At 39.4% G+C, this 26,285-nt stretch overlaps 2 protein-coding genes across 17 annotated transcripts in view; one reads left to right on the top strand and one right to left on the bottom strand.

Annotated features, from left to right (window-relative positions):
* Positions 1-9: 9 nt before the first annotated feature.
* LOC136268194 (CLIP-associating protein 2-like) lies at positions 10-18,207 on the top strand. 16 transcript variants are annotated; one of them, XM_066063457.1, is made up of 20 exons: positions 10-112; positions 1,047-1,225; positions 1,274-1,342; positions 1,388-1,450; positions 1,503-1,560; positions 11,041-12,855; positions 13,010-13,066; positions 13,281-13,621; positions 13,781-14,016; positions 14,067-14,146; positions 15,015-15,071; positions 15,177-15,259; positions 15,309-15,440; positions 15,491-15,572; positions 15,626-15,719; positions 15,792-16,379; positions 16,433-16,513; positions 16,747-16,895; positions 17,856-17,972; positions 18,026-18,039. In XM_066063457.1, the coding sequence occupies exons 10-16, from the start codon at positions 14,116-14,118 to the stop codon at positions 15,844-15,846; spliced, it is 534 nt and encodes a 177-aa protein (XP_065919529.1). In that variant the 5' UTR covers positions 10-112; positions 1,047-1,225; positions 1,274-1,342; positions 1,388-1,450; positions 1,503-1,560; positions 11,041-12,855; positions 13,010-13,066; positions 13,281-13,621; positions 13,781-14,016; positions 14,067-14,115; the 3' UTR covers positions 15,847-16,379; positions 16,433-16,513; positions 16,747-16,895; positions 17,856-17,972; positions 18,026-18,039. The 16 variants fall into 16 exon arrangements, 10 of the variants coding, with proteins under 10 accessions (XP_065919529.1, XP_065919532.1, XP_065919527.1 ...); XR_010706900.1 differs by lacking the exons at positions 11,041-12,855; positions 13,781-14,016; positions 14,067-14,146 and having other exon boundaries at positions 13,026-13,621; positions 15,355-15,440; XR_010706901.1 differs by lacking the exons at positions 11,041-12,855; positions 13,781-14,016; positions 14,067-14,146 and having other exon boundaries at positions 13,026-13,621; positions 15,015-15,110; positions 15,355-15,440.
* Positions 18,208-19,065: 858 nt separating this feature from the next.
* LOC136268185 (uncharacterized) overlaps positions 19,066-26,285 on the bottom strand; it is a gene marked incomplete in the record, with an annotated part of 163,046 nt that continues 155,826 nt past the window's right edge. The window contains 2 exon segments of the mRNA XM_066063444.1: positions 19,066-19,558; positions 19,607-19,678. Coding sequence (XP_065919516.1) covers positions 19,248-19,558; positions 19,607-19,678 — 383 coding nt within the window.

Raw genomic sequence — 26,285 nt, 5'->3', positions numbered from 1 at the left:
ACATGGGCGCGCTAGGTAACGTTTACTGTAATATTTTCGCGAGTTTTTTTCGAGACATGGCTGAGAAGGACGAGATTCAAAAGTAGATCAAGCAGAGAACTCGTGTTCCTTGGTGAGCTTTTTTCATCAAAAATATATAGATCTATATCGAGAAAACAGTGTGCCGGGTGAGATTATATAATTTTTTCCGAGTCGATTTTTTTGTTTTTAAATCTTCCAGTGTTGAGAACTGATACAGGGGTCCAAAGGGATTCCCTCTAAAAATATTGCTTAAGTCCTGGTCCAAGGTATGTTTTATAGCCAAACATGAGCTCTTGGGTTAGAACATAGTATCTATGGTTAGAATATACTTTGGTACCAAGTCCACCTCTACCAAGATCATGTAAAACTTGTTTGGAGTGTATAAATGCCATGGACAAAGTGATAAGATTTACTTTTTATTGATTTGGAGGATTTTGACAAAGTGAGATTTATGGGGGAATTCAGAGACAAAGGAAGCATAAGATTGTTCAGCTACTGTATGTACTGTTACTCAGCATTGGGAGTAACTGTAATATTATTACTTTTGTGGTAACTAAGTAATATAACGAAATATGCTATAAAAACAGGTAATATAACTCAAATTACTTTACTTACAAATGTAATGCATTACCTAAGTAATATTGTTACTGTAACGAATCTAATATTACGTAATATTATTACTACAAGTAACAAAGTTACTAATCTCGTTAGTGATCCACTGAGTAACGCCTAGCCACAACGAAGTAATGAAGCCTACTGAATGAAGCTTATTCACCAGCTTCTTACTTATAACCAAAATTTGCACATTGTCCAACAATGCAATCATGTCACGTGATAAGGTGGTAGTTTCACACGTGACAACTTAAGGCTGTGGACACAAAGTAATATAATATGTAATATTATTATAGTTACTTTATTTTATGGATAATATGTAACTGTAACTAAATAGTTCAGTTGCAAGTAATATGTGATATGTAACTAGTTACTTTTAAAAAGTAACTTGCCCAACACTGCTGTTACTATAGGAGAACCTCTAGTAAGTGATCTGTTGCTAGGAGAACTGCTTACTAAACAGCCATCTTGTACAATGACTACAGACAGCAGAGTGGACCACCACCCCAAAGAACAATACCCTCGCAAGTTACAAGATCTGGAATGATTTATAGCAGAACTAAGTCTCTGGGTTAACAGTGGCAAATACAAGGTGACTCATATGACTGTTCACTACCCTCCCATTATGACACTACTCTAGGTGGTGCTGAGTGCAATAAATCGTTATCACAGAAAATGAAAGAAAAATTCAGGCAAAGTATTGTAGCAGGTAACAGAATGTCTCCTCATCCTAGCTTCTAACAGATTTATGTAGTGTTACCATCACTAAGGGAATGACTGTGGTGATGAGAAGCAACCTGCCATTGCTGGTTCTCAGGTATAGTAGTGTGTTACTGTGCCAGTGTGTTATGTCACATGTTGTGTTACAGGTTGTATTGAATGGCCAATGCCTCATGTATTATGAGTGCTGTCCTTCATTGTTAACAAGTATGTCTAATCTACCAGATATTGAACTGTGTGACTAGTGGGTACACTTATGGGGAGGGGTGGGGAAGATGTACAAATTTTAGATTTGAGTTCATAACCCATTACTAGAAATAATGGTCGGCCATTGGCCATTTCCAAGCTAATAGGATTTTGATCATTCACCAACAATTTGCTGCTATATTCAGCCATATGGCTGTCCCAATTGTAACAATAGAAATATTTGTAAATACTCATGAAATTAATAAACTATAATCAAGATGGTTATTATTGGTCTTCTGCATGCAGCTACAGCTCAGTTATTCCAAAAACTGTTCTATGAGATAACATATAACTTGCCTTAATTGTGAAACAGCTGCAGACCCTATTCCTGGGGTGGCACAATTAAAGATTGTAAGCACCACCATTTGGCCATATGCTTTCGTGTGATATTGTGCGATTGCCGTGCTGTAGATTCGAAGTCTAGAATCCATTCCAATGAACAGGTTGACGCTTAACGTATCGATGCTGGAGAGGTACAACAAAGACTGGACCGGAATAATGAAGGACTTGAAAGGCGAAGCGAAAGCTACCGATGAAAAGGAATATGCGCGTGCTGCTGAAGGAGATGAAGGATTTATTGAAGCTATCATCGCTGGAAATGAAGTAGTTGCCAGACTGAAAGCTAGAATAACATTTATTTCTCGAAAACGCGACAAGGTTAACCTGGAAGCCAGTCATGTATCGACCTTGACCTCTTCTCAGGCAGGCATGATTGAACACGCAGCAGTACAAGCATCACATGCAGCAGTTCAAGAGAGTTTATCTTTAACACAGTTGACCCCTCGAACTTTAGATACATCCTTATCAGCTGATACAGCAATGCATCTTCCAGTCTTAGTTTCTGCTTCCACATCTTGTAGTACTGGCTGTGGAGGTTGCCACTTAGGCCAAGAATCACGTGCCACTCTGGACCACTCTACCAAAGTCTCGACTGTTCAATCTCAGGTACTGCTAATCCCCGAGTTGGAAGATCAGCTGGATTTTCACCTGATGGTACATAATAAAATGCCTTTGAATTTCCTTCACACGGTTATATCCATGAACAATGACAGTGATTTGTCAGTTCGAAGCCAGTACAAAACACAGGTAGAGTCTGTCCAGATTGTTTGTTTTAAAGAGGGGATCTTCAGTTCCCTAGTGACAAAATTAGCAGCACAAACTCCAATAGTCACTACCAATAACTCTAAATGTGGAAGAGTAGTTTCCTTCTTAGGCCTTTTGCTGTTTTCTGTATCAATCGATACCAATCTCAGTTATGAAAACACTAAATTAACTTTAACATTATCCTGATACTCAGCATGAAGATATCTAATCCAAAACAGCCAAGCTGTAAAAAAAGTGTGCGGCCCTTGAAAAGGCTATGGTGAAAAAAGATGTGAAATCCAAGGTGGCGGCCAAGAAATGGCTGTGATGGTAGGTTAATGGTAAAAATTTTAATAATGACAATTCAGGTAAATTTTGTGAAGCGGCACAAAAATTCACCTGAATTGTCGTTATTAAAATTTTTACCATTAACCTACCATCACAGCCATTTCTTGGCCGCCACCTTGGATTTCACATCTTTTTTCACCATAGCCTTTTCAAGGGCCGCACACTTTTTTTACAGCTTGGCTGTTTTGGATTAGATTTCATTTCTTTTTGTATTTGTATACCCCAAAGCCGGCCTATGGCCAGCTTTGGGACTTTTTTAACCTATGTTTTTTTTCTTTACTACAGGAAGAAGAAAAGATGAAGTAGATATACTTTAAATATTTTATCAGTAAATGTACAAATTATATATATAATACATATGGGACCGGATTTGCGAAAAGGGGCCTTCCACACACATCCAATTTGCCAACTTTGACAATTGATAACTTCAGATTGGAAAGAGCTATTGCCTTGAAATTTGGGCAGTGGTGATTTCTTTGCAGCTGAACTCTCCACATGATGATTTCTTTGTAGCTGAAGTCTCTACAAGGTAATTTCTTCTAGCTGATCTCTCTACAGGGAGATTTGTTTGTAGCTGAACCATCTACAAGGTAACTTCTTCTAGCTGATCTCTCTACAGGGTGATTTGTTCATAGCTGAATTCTGTACAGGTGATTTGTTTGCAGCTGAGCTCTTTACAAAATGGTTTCTTTGTAGCTGAACTCTCTACAAAGTAACTTCTTCTAACTGATCTTTCTACAGGGTGATTTGTTTGTAGCTGAACTATCTACAATGTAATTTCTTCTAGCTGATCTCTCTACAGGGTGATTTGTTTGTAGCTGAATTCTGTACAGGTGATTTGTTTGCAGCTGAGCTCTTTACAGAATGGTTTCTTTGTAGCTGAACTCTCTACAAAGTCACTTCTTCTAACTGATCTTTCTACAGGGTGATTTGTTTGTAGCTGAACTATCTACAAGGTAATTTCTTCTAGCTGATCTCTCTACAGGGTGATTTGTTTGTAGCTGAATTCTGTACAGGTGATTTATTTGCAGCTGAGCTCTTTACAAAATGGTTTCTTTGTAGCTGAACTCTCTAAAAGGTAACTTCTTCTAACTGATCTTTCTACAGGGAAATTTGTTTGTGGCAGAATTTTATACAGGGTGATTTCTTTGCAGCTGAACTCTCTACATGGTGGTTTCTTTGTAGCTGAACTCTCTTCAAAGTAATTTCTTCTATAGCTGATCTCTCTACAGGGTGATTTGTTTGTAGCTGAATTCTGTACAGGTGATTTGTTTGCAGCTGAGCTCTTTACAGAATAGTTTCTTTGTAGCTGAACTCTCTACAAGGTAACTTTTCTAGCTGATGTCTCTACAAGGTGGCTAGTTTGTAGCTGAACTCTCTACATGGTGGTTTCTTTGTAACTGAACTTTCTACAAGGTGACTTCTTCTAGCTGATTTTTCAATAGGGTGATTTGTTTGTAGCTTCACAGTAACTTCTTCTAGCTGATCTCTCTACAGGGAGATTTGTTTGTAGCTGAACTCTCTACAGGTGATTTGTTTGAAGCTGAACTTTCTAAATGATGGTTTCTTTGTAGCTGAACTCTCTACAAGTTAACTTCTTCTAGCTGATCTCTCTACAGGGTGATTTGTTTGCAGCTGAGCTCTTTACAGAATGGTTTCTTTGTAACTGAACTTTTTACAAGGTGACTTCTACAAGCTGATTTTTCAATAGGGTGATTTGTTTGTAGCTTCACTCCCTACAAGGTAATTTCTTCTAGCTGATCTCTCCACAGGGTGATTTGTTTGTAGCTGAATTCTGTACAGGTGATTTGTTTGCAGCTGAGCTCTTTACAGAATGGTTTCTTTGTAGCTGAACTCTCTAAAAGGTAACTTCTTCTAACTGATCTTTCTACAGGGCAATTTGTTTGTGGCAGAATTTTCTACAGGGTGATTTCTTTGCAGCTGAGCTCTCTACATGGTGGTTTCTTTGTAGCTGAACTCTCTACAAGGTAACTTCTTCTAGCTGATCTCTCTACAGGGTGATTTGTTTGTAGCTGAACGATCTACAAGGTAACTTCTTCTAGCTGATCTCTCTACAGGGTGGTTTCTTTGTAGCTGAACTTTCTAAAAGGTAACTTCATCTAACTGATCTTTCTACAGGGCAATTTGTTTGTGGCTGTATTTTCTACAGGATGATTTCTTTGCAGCTGAACTCTCTACATGGTGGTTTCTTTGTAGTTGAACTCTCTACAAAGTAATTTCTTCTAGCTGATCTCTCTACAGGGTGATTTGTTTGTAGCTGAATTCTGTACAGGTGATTTGTTTGCAGCTGAGCTCTTTACAGAATGGTTTCTTTGTAGCTGAACTCTCTACAAGGTAACTTCTTCTAACTGATCTTTCTACAGGGCAATTTGTTCATGGCAGAATTTTATACAGGGTGATTTCTTTGCAGCTGAACTCTCTACATGGTGGTTTCTTTGTAGCTGAACTCTCTACAAGGCAACTTCTTCTAGCTGATCTCTATGCAGGGTGGTTTGTTTGTAGCTGAATTCTATATAGGTGATTTGTTTGCAGCTGAGCTCTTTAAATAATGGTTTCTTTGTAGCTGAACTCTCTCAAGGTAACTTCTTCTAGCTGATGTCTTTACAGGGTCACTAGTTTGTAGCTGAATTCTCTACATGGTGGTTTCTTTGTAACTGAACTCTCTACAAGGTAACTTTTTCTAGCTCATCTTTCTACAGGGTGATTTATTTGTAGCTGAATTCTTTACAGGTGATTTGTTTGCAGCTGAGCTCTTTAAAGAATGGTTTCTTTGTAGCTGAACTATCTACAAGGTAACTTCTTCTAGCTGAAGTCTCTACAAGGTCACTAGTTTGTAGCTGAGCTCTCTACATGGTGGTTTTTTTTGTAACTGAACTCTCTACAAGGTGACCTCTTCTAGCTGATCTTTCTACAGGGTGATTTGTTTGAAGCTGAACTCTCTACAAGGTAACTTCTTCTAGCTGATCTCTCTACAGGGAGATTTGTTTGTAGCTGAACTCTCTACATGATGGTTTCTTTGTAGCTGAACTCTCTACAAGGTAACTTCTTCTAGGTAATCTCTCTACAGGGAGATTTGTTTGTAGCTGATCTTTCTACAGGGTGATTTGTTTGAAGCTGAACTCTCTACAAGGTAACTTCTTCTAGCTGATCTCTCTACAGGGAGATTTGTTTGTAGCTGAACTCTCTACATGATGGTTTCTTTGTAGCTGAACTATCAACAAGGTAACTTCTTCTAGCTGATCTCTCTACAGGGTGATTTGTTTGTAGCTGAATTCTGTACAGATGATTTGTTTGCAGCTGAGCTCTTTACAGAATGGTTTCTATGTAGCTGAACTCTTTACAAGGTAACTTCTTCTAGCTGATGTCTCTACAGGGTCACTAGTTTGTAAATGAATTCTCTACATGGTGGTTTCTTTGTAACTGAACTCTCTACGAGGTAACTTCTTCTAGCTGATCTTTCTATAGGGTGACTTGTTTGTAAACGAATTCTCTACATGGTGGTTTCTTTGTATCTGAACTCTCTACATTGTGGTTTCTTTGTAGCTGAACTCTACAAGGTGATTTCTTCTAGCTGAATTATCTCTTTCTATAGTTGCATGAATTCCCTACAAGGTAACTTCTTCTAGCTGATCTCTCTACAGGGTGAATTGTTTGTGGCTGATCTCTCTACAGGGTGACTTGTTTGTAGCTGATCTCTATACAGGTTACTTGTTTCTAGCTGATCTCTTGAATTCTCTTCGGGTGACTGCTCTATTAGGATGACTGCTCTATTAGAGTATCTCGATCTCGCACTTGCTACACTAAGTTGGATTTCGTGTTATAACTCCGTGGTTTTAAGTCTGATTCTTCTACACCATTGAAGAGCCTTTCTAAGATGATAACTCCATCTGTACAGCGATTTTCAAAGCATTACCCCAAGCGGTTTACCTGGTAGGCGTGGCAAGCAGTCGTTTTTTATTAGCTAATCTCGATTGCGTAATTGTTACACATTGTTGGTTTTTTCGTTGTATCTACCTGGTTTTTAGCTCGATTTCTTTCAAACCACAAAAGGTTTGAGGTTCAATAGTTAACCTATTCACCCACCGATTTTCAGCTTCTTCCCCTACGCGGTTTACCCTGTAGGCGTGACAACATATTGGTGTTATTTTTCGTGAATAATCGCTCATAACTCTTTGTCTGTTTATCGTATTCCAGCCAAAGTTGGTACCGAGATGCGCCTTTATATCCCCCTTCTTTGTGCCAAATTTCAAGGCAATCGGATATGGCGTGCGAGTTTTATAGCAGTTTTTGTAAGTGTGCGACAAGAAAAAGAAAAATAAGAAGAAAAAAAAAACGAAGAAACTGAGCCAATTTTTGAAGTCGCATATCTCGGGAACGCGCGAAGCGATTTCGCTCAAATTTGGAATGTGGAGTGCTGCAGTTGGGGGGCATGTCCACAGCAAAAATCGTCTTGTTTCATCAAGGAAGCACAGAGCTACGGAGGTGCGAAAATTGCGTTTTCTTTCTTCCTGTCAATATACTCACGGGTGTTACGCGCCGGCTTCTTGGGCCGCACGACACACTATCGTGTGTCTTGAAACCACTGTGGCATATGCCCTTTTAGAGGCATCACAAAACACAACAAGTTTATAGTTACAAGTATCACTCACATGACTAATAAAACGAGGTACCTTCAATTGTGAGATTAGCTTCAACTTCTTCAAGACACTGTTCCATCTTTTGTGTAACATCTCAGGTAATGGTTCATCCCATGTTAGTCCCTCTTTCCACAATTCTTGGATAAATACCTTGCCATAGAACAACACAGGAGTAACCAAGCCTAAAGGATCAAAAATCTTACCAATAACTTTCAACACTTCCCTTTTAGTAGGTGTTACATCTTCATCAGAAAGAGTGATACCTTGAATTTGTAAAAGGTCATCTGTACAATTCCACACTATCCCAAAGGCCTTCGCAACACGTCCTTCTGATCTCTCAGCAGTTGGTAACAAATTCAAAAACTCAGTAGAATTAGACATCCACTCTCTTAAATTCATACATGCCTTTTAAAAAATTTCTTTAGACTCCACATAAATTTTGTAGGCTTGTTCAACTGATGTAGCTCCCAGCATCACATTGTCAACATATATATTATCACCAATAGACTGAGCAACTGGAGTTCTAAACTGTTTCAAATGAAACTTAACTGTTCCGGCTAACAAAAATGGGCTACAGATGATCCCAAACAGAACACGGCAAAATCTGTATACATCATATTCTGACACTCTCACATCATCAACATCTTTAAACCATAAGAACCTTGTCACATCTCTGTCTGGTTCCTGAATGCCCACTTGCAAAAAGGCCTTCTCGATATCGGCAAGTACTGCTATGGGATGAAGTCATAGTTGAAATAAAATTCCACAAAGATCTGGTAGAAGTACTGGTCCACGATACAAACACTCATTGAGACTTTTAGCTCCTTTCTTAGACTTCACTGATGCATCATACACCACTTGTAATTTCGTAGTGTTCTTAGTAGGTGTCAAAATTGGGTGGTGAGGCAGATAATGTTTTAAAGTTTCTTTCTTATCTTCAACTACTCTTTCCACCACTCCTTGTTCTATCTGACTTTGAATAACTTCATTGTACCTCATTATAAGATCTTTATCCCTTTCAAAACGTTTTGCTAAAGACCTCGATCATCCTACTCATAGCAACATCAAAATTTTCCAGAAGATCAGGATACTCACACTTCCAAGGCCAAGTAACATAATATCTTCCATTCTCACAATAAATTGACTTGTTAAACTGTTCCAGGGCTCTATCATCATTGGTAATGTACTCTACAATACCAATTGTTTCCAAGTTCCAGAGATCCTCAACATTAGGATTCCCAGTGACTGGGCTATCAGCAGATGACAACAAATTCATTGCTGGTACAACACAGTTAACTTGTGTCATGACAAGGCATGATGATACGGGTATCCCCTTCTGACAGCTCATGGGATCCAGGTAACTTCCAATTAAAATATAACCAATCTTAGATGATATAAGGAACAGTCCTGATTGTAACACTATCTTCTCCATACCAACAACTGACCAAAAATAATCCGAACCTATCAATAGATCCACAGCATATGGTTCTGAGTTTCCTACAGTAGGAATAGAATCAACCAATCTATCAGTTGAAATGGACCTCAGAAAATCCATGTCTGCAGGTTGTAGAGGTCCTCTTTGAATTGGTCCTGTTATTTGTTCAATGACATTGGTGTGAAAATGCATACAACATTTGTCCTTTGTTATTACATTAAACTCAACAACATAATTATGTACTCACATCTTGTGGCTTCCTAGCAGCAAAGGTTGAAACTGATAATGAATCCTTGTACTGTGGGGTTAACTGTAATTGTTTTGCTAACTTTTCAGTCATAAAGGAGCGATGGCTGGCACTATCAAGAAGTACCTTGACTAAGATAGTCTTCCTTTTATCACTTGACTGCACTGGGACTATAGCAGTCTGAAGTAAAACCCGCTCACCAGAACTGACCAATGTCTGGGTTTGAACACTTGTGGAGTTTAAGACTTCCACTTTCTCTGCTTCATTATCGTCTAGTTGAGTAGGTGTTACAACTACATTTTCACTCTTCGGTTGAGGTTGAGGTTGAGCCGAATTTCCAAACCTCTGTGGGCAAATAGCCCGATTATGATGTCTCCTCTTCCCACAGTAATAACATCCACTCTTCTGAACAAATGAACAATCTCTAAACACATGGCCAGTCTTCAAACACAGAAAACATCGTCCTTGACTGAGCAATCGTTGCTTACGATCAGACAACTCTCTATATTGATCACACTCATCATTAAAATGCTCACCTTGACAAAATACACAAGGATTATACACAAATTTACCTCTCCTTTAAACATTAGTTGTAAAGGTTTCCACAGAAGCTGAGGATGGTTTTGTATCCCTGTTATGATCATTCGGGTATCGATTATACCTCTGATAACCTTGACGACTTTCACCATCCCTTACTCCAGTTACGTACATATCCTTTAATGTTAGCAAAGTGTCTCTGAGCATTCTCCTGCATTTCCACATACTGACTTAGTAACTTTCGCAACAGTTCCATTGTCCACACTTGGCCAAATGTTTTGGTATCCTCTAACTTCAAAATAACATCAAGAGGAAACTTACTAAGAATCTGATGAATCAATATCTTCTGGCCATTAACATTCTCTCCCTGTGATTCCAATTGCCGAAGAATCCTCTCAATATTTTCATACGTTCTCTTAATATCATTAAATCTCTGTGATGCTGTTGATAAATGCTGAAGCTTAGAATAAAGTATCTCAATAATAGAATCTGGCCTTCCAAACTTCTACTTCAATAGAGTAACAGCCACATCATAATTATCATTAGTGAGCGCAATTCCCGAAATAGCTGTAAAGGCTGCTCCACGAAGGGCTCCCTTCAAATAACTTAACTTCAACACTTTAGCAATATTTTGTTTGTCCACAAACGATTCGAAAACATCCCAAAATTCAGGCCATTTCAAAATATTTCCATCAAAGTTTGGCAGGTGAAGTTTTGGAAGACGCATTGCTGTATCAGCTGATAAGGATGTATCTAAAGTTCGAGGGGTCAACTGTGTTAAAGATAAACTCTCTTGAACTGCTGTACATGATGCTTGTACTGCTGCGTATTCAATCATGCCTGCCTGAGAAGAGGTCAAGGTCGATACACGACTGGCTTCCAGGTTAACCTTGTCACGTTTTCGAGAAATAAATGTTATTCTAGCTTTCAGTCTGGCAACTACTTCATTTCCAGTGATGATAGCTTCAATAAATCCTTCATCTCCTTCAGCGGCACGCGCATATTCCTTTTCATCGGTAGCTTTCGCTTCGCCTTTCAAGTCCTTCATTATTCTGGTCCAGTCTCTCCAGCATCGATACGTTAAGCGTCAACCTGTTCATTAAGGTTTCTGCATCCATTTCGTCCTTATCCAGGTCTTCTCCATCAAGTCCAGTTTGTAGAAGAATGTTTGCTTCTTCAATAGCTCGTTGTACCCGGGACTTTGCTGGTCCTATAAGCCTTCAAATGGGTCCTGACATCGTGAATGTACCCTGCTCACTGTGCCACTTTGTCACGAAGACAAGCTGAAAGTTCACTGTAACAGCTGATTATTATTGACAGGACCAATGAATTGTACAGAGACACAACTTTTATAGGGTACATCACGTGAGTTTAATTATATTACATCATTATTAGCTGATATAATAAAATAATCAAATAGTTAAGTCCAGCTTAGTGCAGAATCTTGATGACACCATACAACACTACAGTGAAAAAATGGTAGTCGGTGTGGACTCTGTTAACATCAGAGATCACACTTATAGTGATCAACATCATCATGCTATGTTTTATTACTGCTAAACTGGTGAGCCGTCAATAAGCTTGATGCACAGCCATCTGTAACCTAGAAATTAGTCATAAAATATTTTATATGTAATGACAATGTAGGGAATGCTTTCTGCAAGCTTATCAGTTGAAAACTGACCACACAAAGTTCTTAGAACTAAGGATGGATCAACAGACCTGACAATAAATTGTTTCTTGTTCAGTGGCATGATGTTAATAAAATGGTTGATCTAGAAAGGAGTATTTTACAATTTCCAGGCCAGAGAGTAATGCTAAAAGCCTATTTGAATGTTGGCAGAGTGCACTACAGGAATTTGGTATTGCTGATTAGAACTGCAAAATGTTAGATGGAATAGAGGCAGATGGTGTGTCCATAACATTGCTGCAGCTGGACTGAAATGATTGGTTGAAGGAGAGATATAAGCATGTTAAGCATTCAACATGTTTTAATACATATGCATTGGAATAAAAATTTATACAAACGTCTGCGGCTAGCTACCTGTTTCTTGTATTTTTCTCTTCTTTTGGACTGGTAATTTTGTTTTGTTCCCACCGCAAATCAATAGATTGGTCTTTATGTATAGAAATGTCATCCACATTAGATCTTTCAAAGCAAGTCACAGGCCCGTAACCATGGAGGGGGGTTCGAATGGTTCGGACAAACCCCCCCCCCCCCTCCAGGATTACCTCTTTTTTTAAAAGTTATGTTTTAAGCTGGCATATATGACATGAGCACCCGAAAGGTAGGGAGGGGCTATATGTAGGGCACTGAAGGCTGTTTTGAGGTGTTAACTAAAGTGGAGCTAAGCCGCACCTTTACACAGCTAAGATCTGGGTCCATGAACGCCTACCATGTCAAAGTTGAACCCCCTCTCACAAATCCTGGTTACGGGCCTGAGTCATGACCGTCTGTCAATTTTACTCAGCGTAGACACAGAAAGATTGTTCAAGTTTCCCTGTTCAAGTTTCCCATCAAAGATGGGCAACTAGAACAGTAATCGATTTAAGGGCTAACACAATGGGACAGCATGAAGCATTTGGCGAGTGGAACAATCTCCAACACACAGCACAGGGTAACTAGTGAAATAGTAGCGTCATAAATTTCATCATGTAGCTTGCTGACATCCACTCCATGCAGTGTAACTTTGAGCCATTACCCTAGTCTCTCTGTAGGTTCCAAAGGGTTTATCATCTCTGTATGCTCATCAGTTTCACCATCCTCTCCGTCAAATGACTTCTGCCAACCATGGGTAGCTATAGTACAGGGAAAACATTCCTATGGTGAAGTCTACCTTTTCAATTTGATGATGTTTTGCTTGTAGTTTCACATTATCACTATCACAACAGAACCTGAAATTGTGGTCAGACATCCGATCACTTCTGGCTAATGTCTGAAGTATTGAGTAAGTCCAACCACATAACATGGTTTGTCAAACATAATCTCAGGCCCTGTCATGACATTATTGAATCTCTGTAACGTTTCATTTATGTCATAATTTATGTTGTAGCTATATATATTACATGATCTCTAATTTCTGATTGGTCACTGGACACTAGTCAACATCACCTGTAGGAGGAAAGGAAGAATTCACAAAGACCACCCAATCAGCTGAGGTAAGGACTGGCTGCCACAGGTCCAGTAAGGTACTTCATGTCATCTTTTGAAGAAATTAGCAACACTCATAGCTATTGAGCCTGACATATTAGCAGCAGTACAGAACACAAGCAGTACATGGGCACAGTGAATTGTGACATTGTATACAATTATAATTTAGTTGCATCACTTCCTGTATCTACATGTTTGATGACATCACTTCCTGTTGTATAGGACATACTTACAGTATGCCTCAGTAGTCAGTGTACGAAGGGCTTGAGAAGCAATAGGATTGCTCAACTACAGCTACTATTGGAAGCTTCAGAGATCTCTTTCATAAGTGTCTTGTTCTTAGGAGCAGTTGTTACTATAGACAGCCCTGCAGACATTACACTATTTGTAACACCATGGTTACCAGTTCCCACACAACATTCTTTGATGTGCTGATTGCATTTGTTGAGCTGAAGACACAAAGTCTTGATGGTTAGCTATTTGTCTTTTTTACTATGACTGATCCACAAACAAGGTGGGGACAATCTGTCTTCAGTAGCTCAGAAGTTAATGGGTATGGTCAGGTGAGCTGTGGGTGTGTAGTTGTGATGTTAAATTTTACAGCCACCTTTGATAATTTGTTTTGCTGTATTGGAATTCTATAACCTCTCTTTATGGCTGAGCTATTCTGTCTAGCCATGTGTAAAGCATATTACAGTACATGTGAGACATGTATGTTTTAGATTTTATGAGCACTGTCAAGTTATATAACTTTTGGGCTTATAATATTATGTGACTGGATCTGCAAGAGTCCCATATGTTCGTGCAAGCATATGTAAGTTTACAGTTAGAATGCATTAAACACAATTTTAAAAATATTGAGCACTTGTTTTGCCTTGAAGGAAGGTGCTAACAACAAAAAACTTGGTATGATCACATTCAAAAGTGATGTTTCATGTCAGTGATGGAAGATATAAGTGTTAGTTTACATCATGGTAGAAACGTGTTTCACTCATCTTTTTCTCTTAGTTTTCACCTTTGCCCTGGTCATAGGAAGGACCTGTAAGCCCAGCGATATATGGATATACCTGTTCATGGGAAATGTGATGGTGAAAGTTACATATCCATACAAAGCTGCATTTGTAAATTTGCAGAAGAGGTTGGACGCGCTCTAAGCGCCACATAAATATATTGCTCTTAATTGCATTCTTTTATTTGGTATTTCACGTGACCCTGAATAGTCCTAGTACAAATTTGGAAAACGATGGGGTTGACTGGGGTTGATTAGATAATCGGATGGGGCTTCACGTGTTTTGTAAAAGCGCTTGGTGATTGGGGTGAAATTAATAAGTTGCGGTTTGGTGTGTAGAACTTCTCCAGAATTGTCACGTACATACTCTATAATCAGAACAATGATACTTTACCGAATTAAACTGAGATCGATGTATAAACCTCTTCAATAAAATGAATTTCGCATAATTTGTTTCAGGGGCGCTTAAATCGCGTCCAACCTCCTCTGGTAAATTTGCATCTGTAGTTTGTTTTCCATATGTGAGGGGGCATAGGAAAAGGGACCTAGAGACTTTTTAAACTGTTGAGTAAAACTCAGTAAATTTCCGTTTATTGTTAGGTTATTATAGTAAATTACATACATTAGGAAAGTACACTTGTATTTAAATTCTTTATAACTTCATGAAACAGTATTGACCTGAAATTTGAAATATGAATAGTTGGCAAGTTGTAGAATTCTTTGATTAGCATAACTCAAATTCCATGACCAACTGCTATAGGTCCCTTTTCCTATGCCCCCTCACATATTATCACTGTACAAATCAATCTTTCTGTTGTTACCACTTTGTAGTGCTAAAGCTGTTGGCTTCTGTGGCTAAAACTTTGTATGACCATTCCTTTAGCTATGTAGATAAAAGAAAGGGGATTCAAAAATGACTTGAAATTATGGACACTGGTTTTTTGCAGATCCAGTCACATATCTGAGGGAATGTCCACAACAAAAAAAGAATCTGCAGGTTACAGGTACATGAAGATCACATGATTTTGGTTCCCACATACCGGGTAATGCACACTTGTCTTTCACTACCCATACTGGCATGGTCCAACAACTCACTACCATGTTTACAGGACGACATTTGCTCGTGATGGTAACTGAGTTCCATACAATGTGTCGTATCTTGACGGACCCATCTCAACTTATGAACAATAAGGTGATGAGTTTAATAGCTGGTGGGTATTATTAAATGAGTTGTTAAACAGGTTAAACTGGCTTGGCTGGAGTATTTCTTATTGCTGGTTTCTTTAGAGTCATGTGAGTTAAGTGCTCTATTGAAGATGACATCAGTGATTGAAAAACCAGCCATCATTTCATGTTTGCCACAGCCTCTACAGGTAACCATAGTTTCTGGAGACCGCCAGTTATTCAGTTGTTATGACTACAGGATGCAGCAAGAACTACTACATACAGACAATTAGTAGCTGTGATGGAAGGGAACCCTCTAATTTGTCACAAGCTGGTACAAGGTAGGCAGTTCTACACCATGAAAGACAGTGTTTGAGTGTTCTCATTATTTTAGTGACTGATTATTTAGCCACAACCACTGAAGGCTCCACCACTTTCCACAACCAAATCAGCCACTCCCACCCACACCAGACCACAAAAAAAAAACAGTGAGTGATTACCATGGTGACTGGTATAATGATCCTCTTGTTATTATACCCAACCACACCAATCAACTGCAGGAAATCTCCCTCACTATCTAATCTATTGACACTCAATAGACCAACCACACCATAACGAAATAATTGTTGATTCCCCCACCCCCCTCCCAATCCTACACCCACTAGAATACTGAGGAGAAACACCCAGCAAGCCACATCCACTAAAAACAGTTCAGCTGAGCCCACCCTGAGAACAGTACTAGTACAATACGAGGTCTGTGGGCAGGACTGAACAAAAGGGAACCCCTGGATTAAGTCTACCTAGTAGTAGAATGATGAGAAGTCAAAGTGGTCATAGGAAGGGGTAGTTCTTGTAGTTCGAATTTCCTTGGCAACCATGTCACCATGCCAACAGTTCCAAGATTACAATCAATTGAACACTGCTCAAATATGATCTTTTACAGTCTCTCAGAATGGGAATGGAGATGGTTAACTCTCATTCTTACCTGACCTCATTTTGGATCACATGAACCAAAAGGTGTATCATGTTTATTCTGTACTGAACAGTACTTAAAGTGATCACAGGTTGTGCTCAAAGTTTTGATTGTGGGTTGGATTATACTGAAATGAATATCATCAAAGTGTTGAATGCTTATTGCAACAAATGAGGTTAGTAGTAGTGATGTGCTGATTGTCTAGTTCACTTGTTGGGCACTGTTTAGGTGAGTAGAAATGGAGAAGACATCTTCCCACCATTGGCTGCACTAATGGAGCCCCATCCAGTTCTGGTCCAATGTTGCAGAGTGAGTCACACCTCATGTTGCTATGGATAATCAAACTGTTAAAATATGTAAGCTGGTGGTGTTTGGTAGCTCCACCCATCTTATCTAACTGTAGCAACAATCTTCTTTAACAGAATTTTAAGCTAGTAAAGGAATTATGAGGCCTAGCTAATGTGGTCTCCAAATTATTGGGATGTCTAATCATGTATCATAATGCATCAGTTAATGGTAGAAATTACTGTATGATCCTGTAGTAACCACCAGAAGCATTTTGGAGGTGAGATGATACTGCCAAGTTGTTGTGAAGGAAAATTGAGATTGGTTTTTGAGTGAGGAAAGCACAAATCTTCATGATCTCTACTATACAGTAGCTACTACCATTCTATCAAGACTATATAATGGGGTGGGGTTACTTGTTATGTTCAGCTGTTAATGTTAAGAAGTGTAATGGAAACGGTTGTGACCTTGTGAAACCTCCTAATGCTTGTTTGGTCATACCTATTGGATCTTATGTTGCGTGGGCAAAACCTTGAAAAATTAGAGTAGGTAGGTTCATTTTGATAATGATATTGATGGTCTTTTCAATGCTATTATCTGATGTAAAGTTAAAAAGCATCACAGCTGGTATACCTATTAAACACAAGTTGATAATACCATTTCAATAAAAGTGTTCTACTGTATAGCATTCATATAACAAACATGATTCAATTTAATATAACGCTAGCTACATAGCTATAAGCAAACCTCGTGGGTATTCAAAAACCAATCATTCTGGGTGACTTCCACTTTCAAAATTTTCCTTTATGTGCTGTATGACTTGAAAAATCACCAAGAGTCTTCCCAATTGCACTGGACTATTTTTGAATGCTGTATGACTTCTAGCTCTTCTTTTCAATGACACTTAGCCATGTTCACGAGTTCAAAGCAATATTGGAACACGTATCACGTGCATTTATCATTTTATAGTTATGAAAAAAACCGTTGGGCCTGCGCAACATAAAATCCAATAGGTGTGGCCTTTGTAACTAATAATCTGGTAGGTTGGATCTACTACAGCAGACCATGTAGTTTGTCTTTATTAACTTGATTAGGCACTAATTAGTACATAATTGAACTTTGAACTATATATGGTCAATAAGGTGTATAGCTTGTTTGCAACCATAGCTCTATGCTATTGAGAAGATTGTTAGTAGAGAAGGCTCATAAATTGAGTGATATAGGTAGCTATATAGCTATGTGTAGTTTTGATAACTCAAATATTAACAGTTAACCTTAATAAAGGTGGGCTGATCAGGTACAGTGTCTTTTCTAGTATGTATTCTATTTCAGTAGCGGTAAAAAATAAGTACATTCACCTATACAGGTATTCTCCCATAATGAGAGTGCTGTAAGAAAAGTCGGTGTCTTCTGTATGGTCTCCTTGCATACTGTCATGGGGGAGGAGCTCAAACCACACCTCTCTAAACTTTCCATATCTCAGGTGAGTCTCACTGCTGCCATAGTTGCAGTGACATCATCATCACAACTTTACAGATGAAATTATTGGACTTGTATATTAAGAAACAAGCAGCTAATGGCCACCTCTAGTAGTCCGTACATCTTTTCCTTTTGTATTGTTGATCATAATGTAAACAATCATATCAGCTTTAATATTTGCTCTAATGTGTTGCTGAATGCAGCAACTAAACAGTACTACAAAGTGAATATTCTCACCTAGAGGGTCCTTTAAGAGAGGTTCCATTATATAATTTTGGGAATAACAGGTAAAGATTCAGAATTGATAGAACAATATTAACAAAATTAATTATGGAGACTTAAAAGCATATTTTTCTGTGGGTCCCTTATCATTGTATTAGAAAGTGGTATGCATAAAATCCTTTGATCTTTGGGAGATATCCACAAAGAGACCTAATTTTAATTTCCAATTTTACTGCACGTACACACTACCATACGCGTATATCCTAAATATTTTGAGGGGGAAAATTTTTCGCTTTTTCAAGGTTTCTGTAGTTAACAGTGAAAATTTTATCCTTGAAAAAATTAGACCTCCATATATTAAATATGGGATTGTTTGCAATTCCACGAAGATTTTATTTTTATGTATACATTGCTCAACCTCGAAAAATTTGCCCTTGAAATATTTAGGCTATACAATATACAGTAAGCCTTATCCCAAATGACGTCACAAATTGCAAATGGACGGTCTACTTGGGGGACTCCAACATATTCGAGTGTGGCTTAATATCAAGAAAGCGAATGAATTGTAATCCTGGAAGAAGATACTGACCTAAAACTAAACAGGTATGGTTATATAATGTATTGTCGAGTGATAGGTTAGAATTTTCAGAAGGTTTTCCAACTTGAGTAGAAATGCTACTGTTTCTTTATTGTAAAAACTATACCTGGTATTTTCGTCTTGACAATCATCATTAGTAACAATACTCAAAAATATAAGAGCCCTCAAATAGAATATTCATGTGATGTCATTTGGGATAGAGCTCATTGTGTTTTGGCATTTTATTAATAGCCCATGTTTCACAAAAGAGACCATGTAGACAGTACACAAACTGTGATGGTGTCACATTGTACATTAAGTGTGATTTTTACTACTGTGCAATCATGTAAATTAAATTATAACAAACTATAATTTAGGTGAAGGAAGGTATAGCTAAACACTCAATCCGAGCAATATTGACTGTATAGGTGTTTTGTATTTGTTCTGTAGCTATAGTTTAGACAAACGCTTGCTATTTTTTCAACTGTTCAATATCTCCAAATTTTCTAATTCCTTTTCAATGTCACTGGTAGCAGTAGCTAACTGGTCAATCTCTCTAAGTCGTTTTAGCAGTGTAGCCCATGTCTTGGGCTTTACCCCATGGTTAGTACTGAGCCAGTCTCTGAACAACCCATTCATACAATCCTCACTATCATCTTCGTGTTTATGTCCGTATTTATGTTCGATATTTTCAATAGTACCGATGTCATAATCTAGAAAGTCTGCAACAGTCTTCCACATGAAGGCAATCTTGGGGATGACAATCTTAATCAGTCCCCTCATGTTAGGTTCTATAACAACACTCATACCATAATGCACCATAGTAGTAAACATCTCACTTTGCATATCAGGTGTAGGTGGTGACCTTACTTGCTCAAAAATGTTACCTTCAGATGACTGAATAGGACCACCTGTAATCATGTTATATAGTTATTGTAATTGTGCAAATCTGGTATACTATGAGAATCTGCAATAGCTAATAAAAATAATATATAATCTACATTAAATTATAGGGAATACCCCATTCTATAAGGACTGGGATTTGAGAGGGCTATAGGACAACTTGGACATTCGGGATATATCCAAAGTGTACTTGAGACAAACAGACACTAGGGACTATATCACAGGTCTCTCAATGACTATTGATTTGAGGAAGGATACTGGAGCTTCTGTCATATTATGGTTGAGGACAATTTGGATATTACAACATTCTATGGCAATCCTGGACCATCCTGAAAATTTCAATACTGTAAGGTGCATGGTTGTTCTTTTCTAGAGGTAAAATTGCAAAGACCTCAGAAACTATTTATCCTTATAGGAAGGTTAAATGTACAGTGTCCTTAACACAGAGGGTCCTTAGAGATTGCATGCACTGTATAGCTCTGCTCCTTTGTTTGTGATATCAGGGTATTTCCTAAACTAAAGAGCAGCAGAGCGGAGCTGTACTGCTCTACTTTGCTCAATACTCTTTTAATGTGGTATACAAGAAACGTATATATTATTAACAAAATGACTTTGATGTTGGTGGCAGACTAACAGTTTTACCACATTATTTTTCTGGAGAGAACTCTGATATTACAGTTATAAAATGTTTACAAGGGATATATGTATGATCTCGAGAGCGTGCATTGCTTGAGGGAGAGTGAGTTCCTGAGTAATGGTGTTAAAACTGGTATATTCCACACTTCAGTAGATGAAACGATCAGAGATAACACTTTCCTCAATTACATGGTCGTCTTCTTCTTGCAAGGGAGCCATACCAAGACATTAATTTTCTGCATCAACACTTTTCCTTAGAAAAGCATATTTGGAAACTACAAAACTATTCTTTAATGACTGCAATTGGAGTAGATACATGTAGCTACACTTATATACGTCCACTAAATGGTCAGAACATACCATCTTGCTCTTAACAATCAGAGCACTACTTGACCATGCCCATTAGCTGTAATAAGCTGTAATTTTACTGTAGAAGCTAGACATGGCAAATCACACCCCTTAATTAGTGTTGCACCGATATGCATTTTTTCACATTTACGGTAACTGATTATTTGCCTATTCCTGTAACCGATATGCCAATATTTACTGATATCCTTCAATTTTTCAGAACAGGGGAGGAGGAGCAGAAAATCACCTTAAGTTTATGTGTATAAACTGCATTTGTAATAATAGTGATGAAATCAATGTAATTAATTGCATGGGTGACCGACTTTTACAATGTTTTCTACAGTTTTGCCACTAACTCCTTTCATGGCCAAGTAGTTATAAAACATCTAAGCCAGCTTATCAAACAGTGGGACTCAGACCCTTTGTGAAGAGTAATCAACTAATTGCGTGGGCAGCCAATAAATATACACAGCCTACTATAGCCTTGCAACCATACTTGTGCAAACAAACAAGCCAAAACAGTTACAGCAAACCACTTACTACTACATTCACCACCTTCTTTACTTTCACCTGTTAATTGCCGTCATTAACGATTGATTGTGGGTTTCGGTTAATCAGCAAATTATTTCTGCTTCGTAGCTGATACCGATACTTGTAAAATTAGCTAATATTGGCTGTTACCGATAATTCAACCGATTATCGGTGCAACACTACCCTTAATGTATTGTATAAACCACTAAATATTCTATATAATACAGCAGTGACAGCCAAACTATGCTATAGCAAAAAAGGTTTACAAACTAGTACAACTTAAGGCCATATAAACTTAATTTTTAGTTTCTCATCCTCCTGTACTCAAAATAGCAGTGCGGAATTTTATTTTATGTTTTACTAACTAAATAGCATAATTAGCTAACTAAAATGACTCATAATGCAATTTTCTTAGACTGCTCTAGCTAGGTACCAACTATAAAAGGTGCTAATTGGCTTCCCTTAGCCACCAGTGGTGCAAAAAAATCCTTGATGAGGTAAGAAAAATGGCGATGCAGGTGGGGATGAGAAACTAATAATAAAGTTTATGTGGCCTAATTATTGTAAAAATTAAGTAGGGTTCCAGCGATAAAAAGTAATGAAACAAGATTATGAGTGATGGTAGCTATTACAACACAGCTATGTGGGAAAATCCCTACATTGGAATTGAACAGATGGTAGTAACGTGGGATTTTCCCACACAGCTATGTTGAATAGCTACCATCACTCATATATTTATTTATCACTAGAGCAGCAAGTATCACTAAGTTATTTTTAATATTAATTACTTGACTAACCTTTGACGTGTCCAGGGAGGTGCAGTACTGGTCGCTCTTCGCCACCGACCAACTGTTGTTGGTAGTGGTGGTTTTGGTATGTGTACCTGGTCCCGGTTGCTGGGTTTGATTTAAAGAATTTTCTGTCCTAAGATTTCTTTTTGGGATCAATTGCCTACCGGGTCTTATATTTTTATTTTCCAGATGTGCTGATACTTGGGCAGGGAAGGACTTTGGTGCCCAGAGGCATTCTACGCACCAAAGGCCTTCCTTTAAGCCATGATTGGGTCTGAATACTAAAACAACCATCCTAGAGACCAGGTACTATCACATTCCCTCTATCAGGAATGGAGATGCTGCGAATGCAGCTAGAGCTTTTAAAAAGCTCTGTTTTTTCAGAATGGCGAGACCAGCATTGGCACTGGGCGGCCGAATGCTGATCTGGATTCTGAGAAGTGTGGAAGAGGCAGCATTTGCTAAGAAGCAGTGTGCTACACTCCTCGCAACGAGGAGCTGACACTGACCAGCTGTGGCAGAGCTGCATGCCAAGACTCCTGTTGGGGGAGGTGGCATTGACTCATGGTCACATGCCAGGCACTCCCGTTCTTGTATCACATCTGTTGGGGGAGGTGACATTGACTCATGAGAGTCGCATGCCAGGCACTCCCTTGCTTGAATTACATCTGTTGGGGGAGGTGACATTGACCCATGGGAGTCACATGCCAGGCACTCCCTGCCTGCAGTGAGCAAAGGAGTGCATCGTGTGTGTCAGTAGCTGTAACAACAAACAGAAAATACAGTATGCAATATTGGCTAATAACTGCAACAGCTTTGGCATGGCAGAGCTGTGGAAGTTCTGGTATTGGTCCATGATACAGTCTCCTGCCAGGCACTCCCTTGCGTTTGGCATCGCTGCTTGGTAATGGCCCATGATAGTCTCCAGGCTATACTACCACTTAGCATTGGCAGTATAATAGGTTCACCTGCAGGGAGCTAATAAGTACATCAATGCACAAGTATGATAGCATCATGTGATGACAATACAACAGAGGCACAGTACTGGCTAGTCGTATCACCACCAGTGTGCCTGCTCGAAGGAGTGCTACCACTGAAGCGATTAATAGAGGGTGGAGTGCAATGTATATGTATATATGTGTGTGTGCTATACCCTGTATGTGGGTCGACCACGTACATTTTTATTGGAATTTATTGTTGTAGGCATGACGTTGCTGTGAAAACTGGTATTTGTGCATAAGAGGGATGGGATGGGAGGGTAACACTTGTCTAACAACTAACGCCACGTGCTACTGCGCATGTGCTAGGATTCTTATTAGTGCGTCGTTATTCTTATTAATGTCTCGTGTCTAAGAGTGAATGCTCGAGGCCGCCATCAAGTTCAACATTAACTTTGTTTAAAGGTATTTTTAAACTACATTTAATATTAATTACTTGACTAACCTTTGACGTGTCCAGGGAGGTGCAGTACTGGTCGCTCTTCGCCACCGACCAACTGTTGTTGGTAGTGGTGGTTTTGGTATGTGTACCTGGTCCCGGTTGCTGGGTTTGATTTAAAGAATTTTCTGTCCTAAGATTTCTTTTTGGGATCAATTGCCTACCGGGTCTTATATTTTTATTTTCCAGATGTGCTGATACTTGGGCAGGGAAGGACTTTGGTGCCCAGAGGCATTCTACGCACCAAAGGCCTTCCTTTAAGCCATAGAAAGGTGAGCCCCCCCCCCCACCAGGCACACAGGTGGGTGGGGGGAGAGACCTTTCACCCAAGTATCTAGATTATGTGTTTTGGAGATACCGGCTGTTTGGGAACAGCGCTTATGGCAGGTGTGCATGCCAACAAATTGTGTAGGTCAACCGTTATAGCGTGAAGCCACTTTGCGGTAGTGTCAAGACAAGCACGGTAGCAACATGAAGTGACTGTACAACACTATCAATATGACATATGCAGTACTATTAGACAGTCCTTAGTACATATAATACACCAATTACATGCTGAGGTTGTCAAAAAGGAGTCAGTGATGACCAGCTATGATGATCTTGGACATATTTGCTACCTCACTGGGAGGAAGTCTGATATACCTTTTAAATGCGTTGCTTTTCCAGCGGCCAAGAATTTATATGTGAGAGTCTGGCAGTTTGGCTAGAGACGCAGACGTTGCTGCCCCAATCCGAAGGCTATGTGTGTTATAGTGGCGCTTATCGAGTTTAAGACTGACCATCAGGGACTGGAGGCCTGCACGAAACATGGCTCCCGTCCAGCCATTTCCTTCTTCAGTGATGAAGAGTGGGCCTGGTTGTTCACTCCTTCTGCCGAGGTATGAAATCATTGCTTTTATAGGACATACCAAGCTATCTGTGGCACCCATGTGCACCTTGACACCCTGCCTGAATGGGTCTGTTTTGGATTCTTTGAGGGACAGTTGCAGGAGACGGGGTTTCTTCCTGTTGTCAACTGCAATATCCTTGAGAGATAGGTGTCGTGATGGATCATAGGAGCCTTCTGTAGGAATTGTAAACTCGCTGACTCTTAAGAACCCAAAAAGGCAAGACAACACATAGCCCAGAGTGTGGTATTATAATAAGAAGGAGGTTTCTTTGATAGGAGGGCTTTTATGTTATAGAGCATCTGGATGGTAATCGGCAGTCGGGGTTTTCCTGAGTGCATGCCTGCTTGGCGCTTTTTGATTCCCCTTAAGATGAGATGGAGCCTAGGAGTGATTTGGCGGTTGAAGTGGTTATGAAGCCCCTTGCATACATGCATGTATCTAACTGCTGATAGATACACCTTGATAGTTCCCTGCGAGATGTTGGAGGTAGCTAGGTGCGATATGAACAGAGTTAGGGTGCACTCGGATGTTGAGATCGGGTGAATCCTTGCCATTTTGCAGAAGTTAACATATCGTCTTCGTCCAGCCGTGTAGGTGTTTCTGCTGGATTTGGCCAGTCCATGATGTAGTAGCTTTTGGGCTTTGTTCAGTAGCTTGTTGAGGTGAGTACTCCCTGGTAGGTCTACAAATGGAATTTAAGTATGTATGTGTGGCCTTGTTTGCAAGTGTCTATTGGGATTTTGTAACAAGAATGGCAAATGAATTATCAGCTAAGTTAATCATACAGCAATTACAATGAACAGCATAAATTACATTGAACAACAAGTGTGTGGTCAATTATGTTGTAGCATTGTTTTATGTGAGCTCATTAAGTATGTGATTTTTTATTTCTTGCAGGTGGAGACCCTTGCAGTGTATTGATGGTTCGCTTGAAGTGACGAAGAAAGGAGGGAGAAGTCCAGTCTTGTCTCCGGGGTGATATGAGCTTCAACAGTGACATTGGGATTGATGCAGGGGAGCGGTATGTGTGAGGATGCAGCTTTAAGAATTCTGTTGATCTGTTTCTGGATAACTGGTCTGCGGCAGTGTTCGACGTGCCTGGAATATGGCAAGCTGAGATCTTTATATCAAAATGAGCTGAGAAGAACCAGAGACAGCGTAAGAGGTGCATGACCATTATTTCCTTTGAGGATCCTTTGGTAATGGAGTCAACAACACTGCTGTTGTCACAGTGGAATTCCACTCTGCTGCCTGATAGTAGTGGTCCCCAAATAGCGCAGCTTAAAACAATTGGTGCTAACTCCTTCGCCATTATGTCGATTTGTGCCCAGTCTTTTGACCATGCTAGTTGCAGCCACTGAGATCCAAATACTGCTCCACAGCCCCAGGACCCTGATGCGTCTGAGGCAATTATATAGTCTGGAGTGGAGCCGTTGATAAAACTGAGCCCGTTCCAATGTGTGATGAAGAGGTGCCACCACCTAAGATCTGAGCGGAAGCCGCTTGTGAGACGCGTAAAGTGAGATAATTTTTTGAGGCGAGCTGCTAGTCTGTACATTCTGGACACAAAGGTCCTTCCTGGTGTTACCACCTTGGTGGCATGCTGCAGCAAGCCTACCAGGGGTAAGATATCCCTTTTTGTTGCTTTTCTGTGAGATAGCCAAGCTGAAACTTGGTTCCGGATTCTTGAGAGTTTTTCATCAGGTAGGCGGGCCAGCATGAGTTGAGTATTCAGAGAGATTCCCAAAAAGGTTAGAGATTGGGAAGGGCCTTCAACCTTCTCTAGGGCAAGAGGTATTCCTAACAAGGAGCAAGTATCTTTAATCCTCTGAAGATTACTAGCACACGAAGGGGAATCCTGTGGGCCAATAGTAAAGAAATCATCCAGATAGTGCAGGACTGGTGTCACCATCTGTTGCTCCAGGACCCAAGACAGTAGGTCGGCCAGAACGTTGAACAACTTGGGGGCAGACCTAAGCCCG

The sequence above is a fragment of the Dysidea avara genome, chromosome 10 (genome assembly GCF_963678975.1).
Source record: "Dysidea avara chromosome 10, odDysAvar1.4, whole genome shotgun sequence".
Lineage (NCBI taxonomy): Eukaryota > Metazoa > Porifera > Demospongiae > Dictyoceratida > Dysideidae > Dysidea > Dysidea avara.
This window is presented reverse-complemented; position numbering and strand designations above follow the sequence as displayed.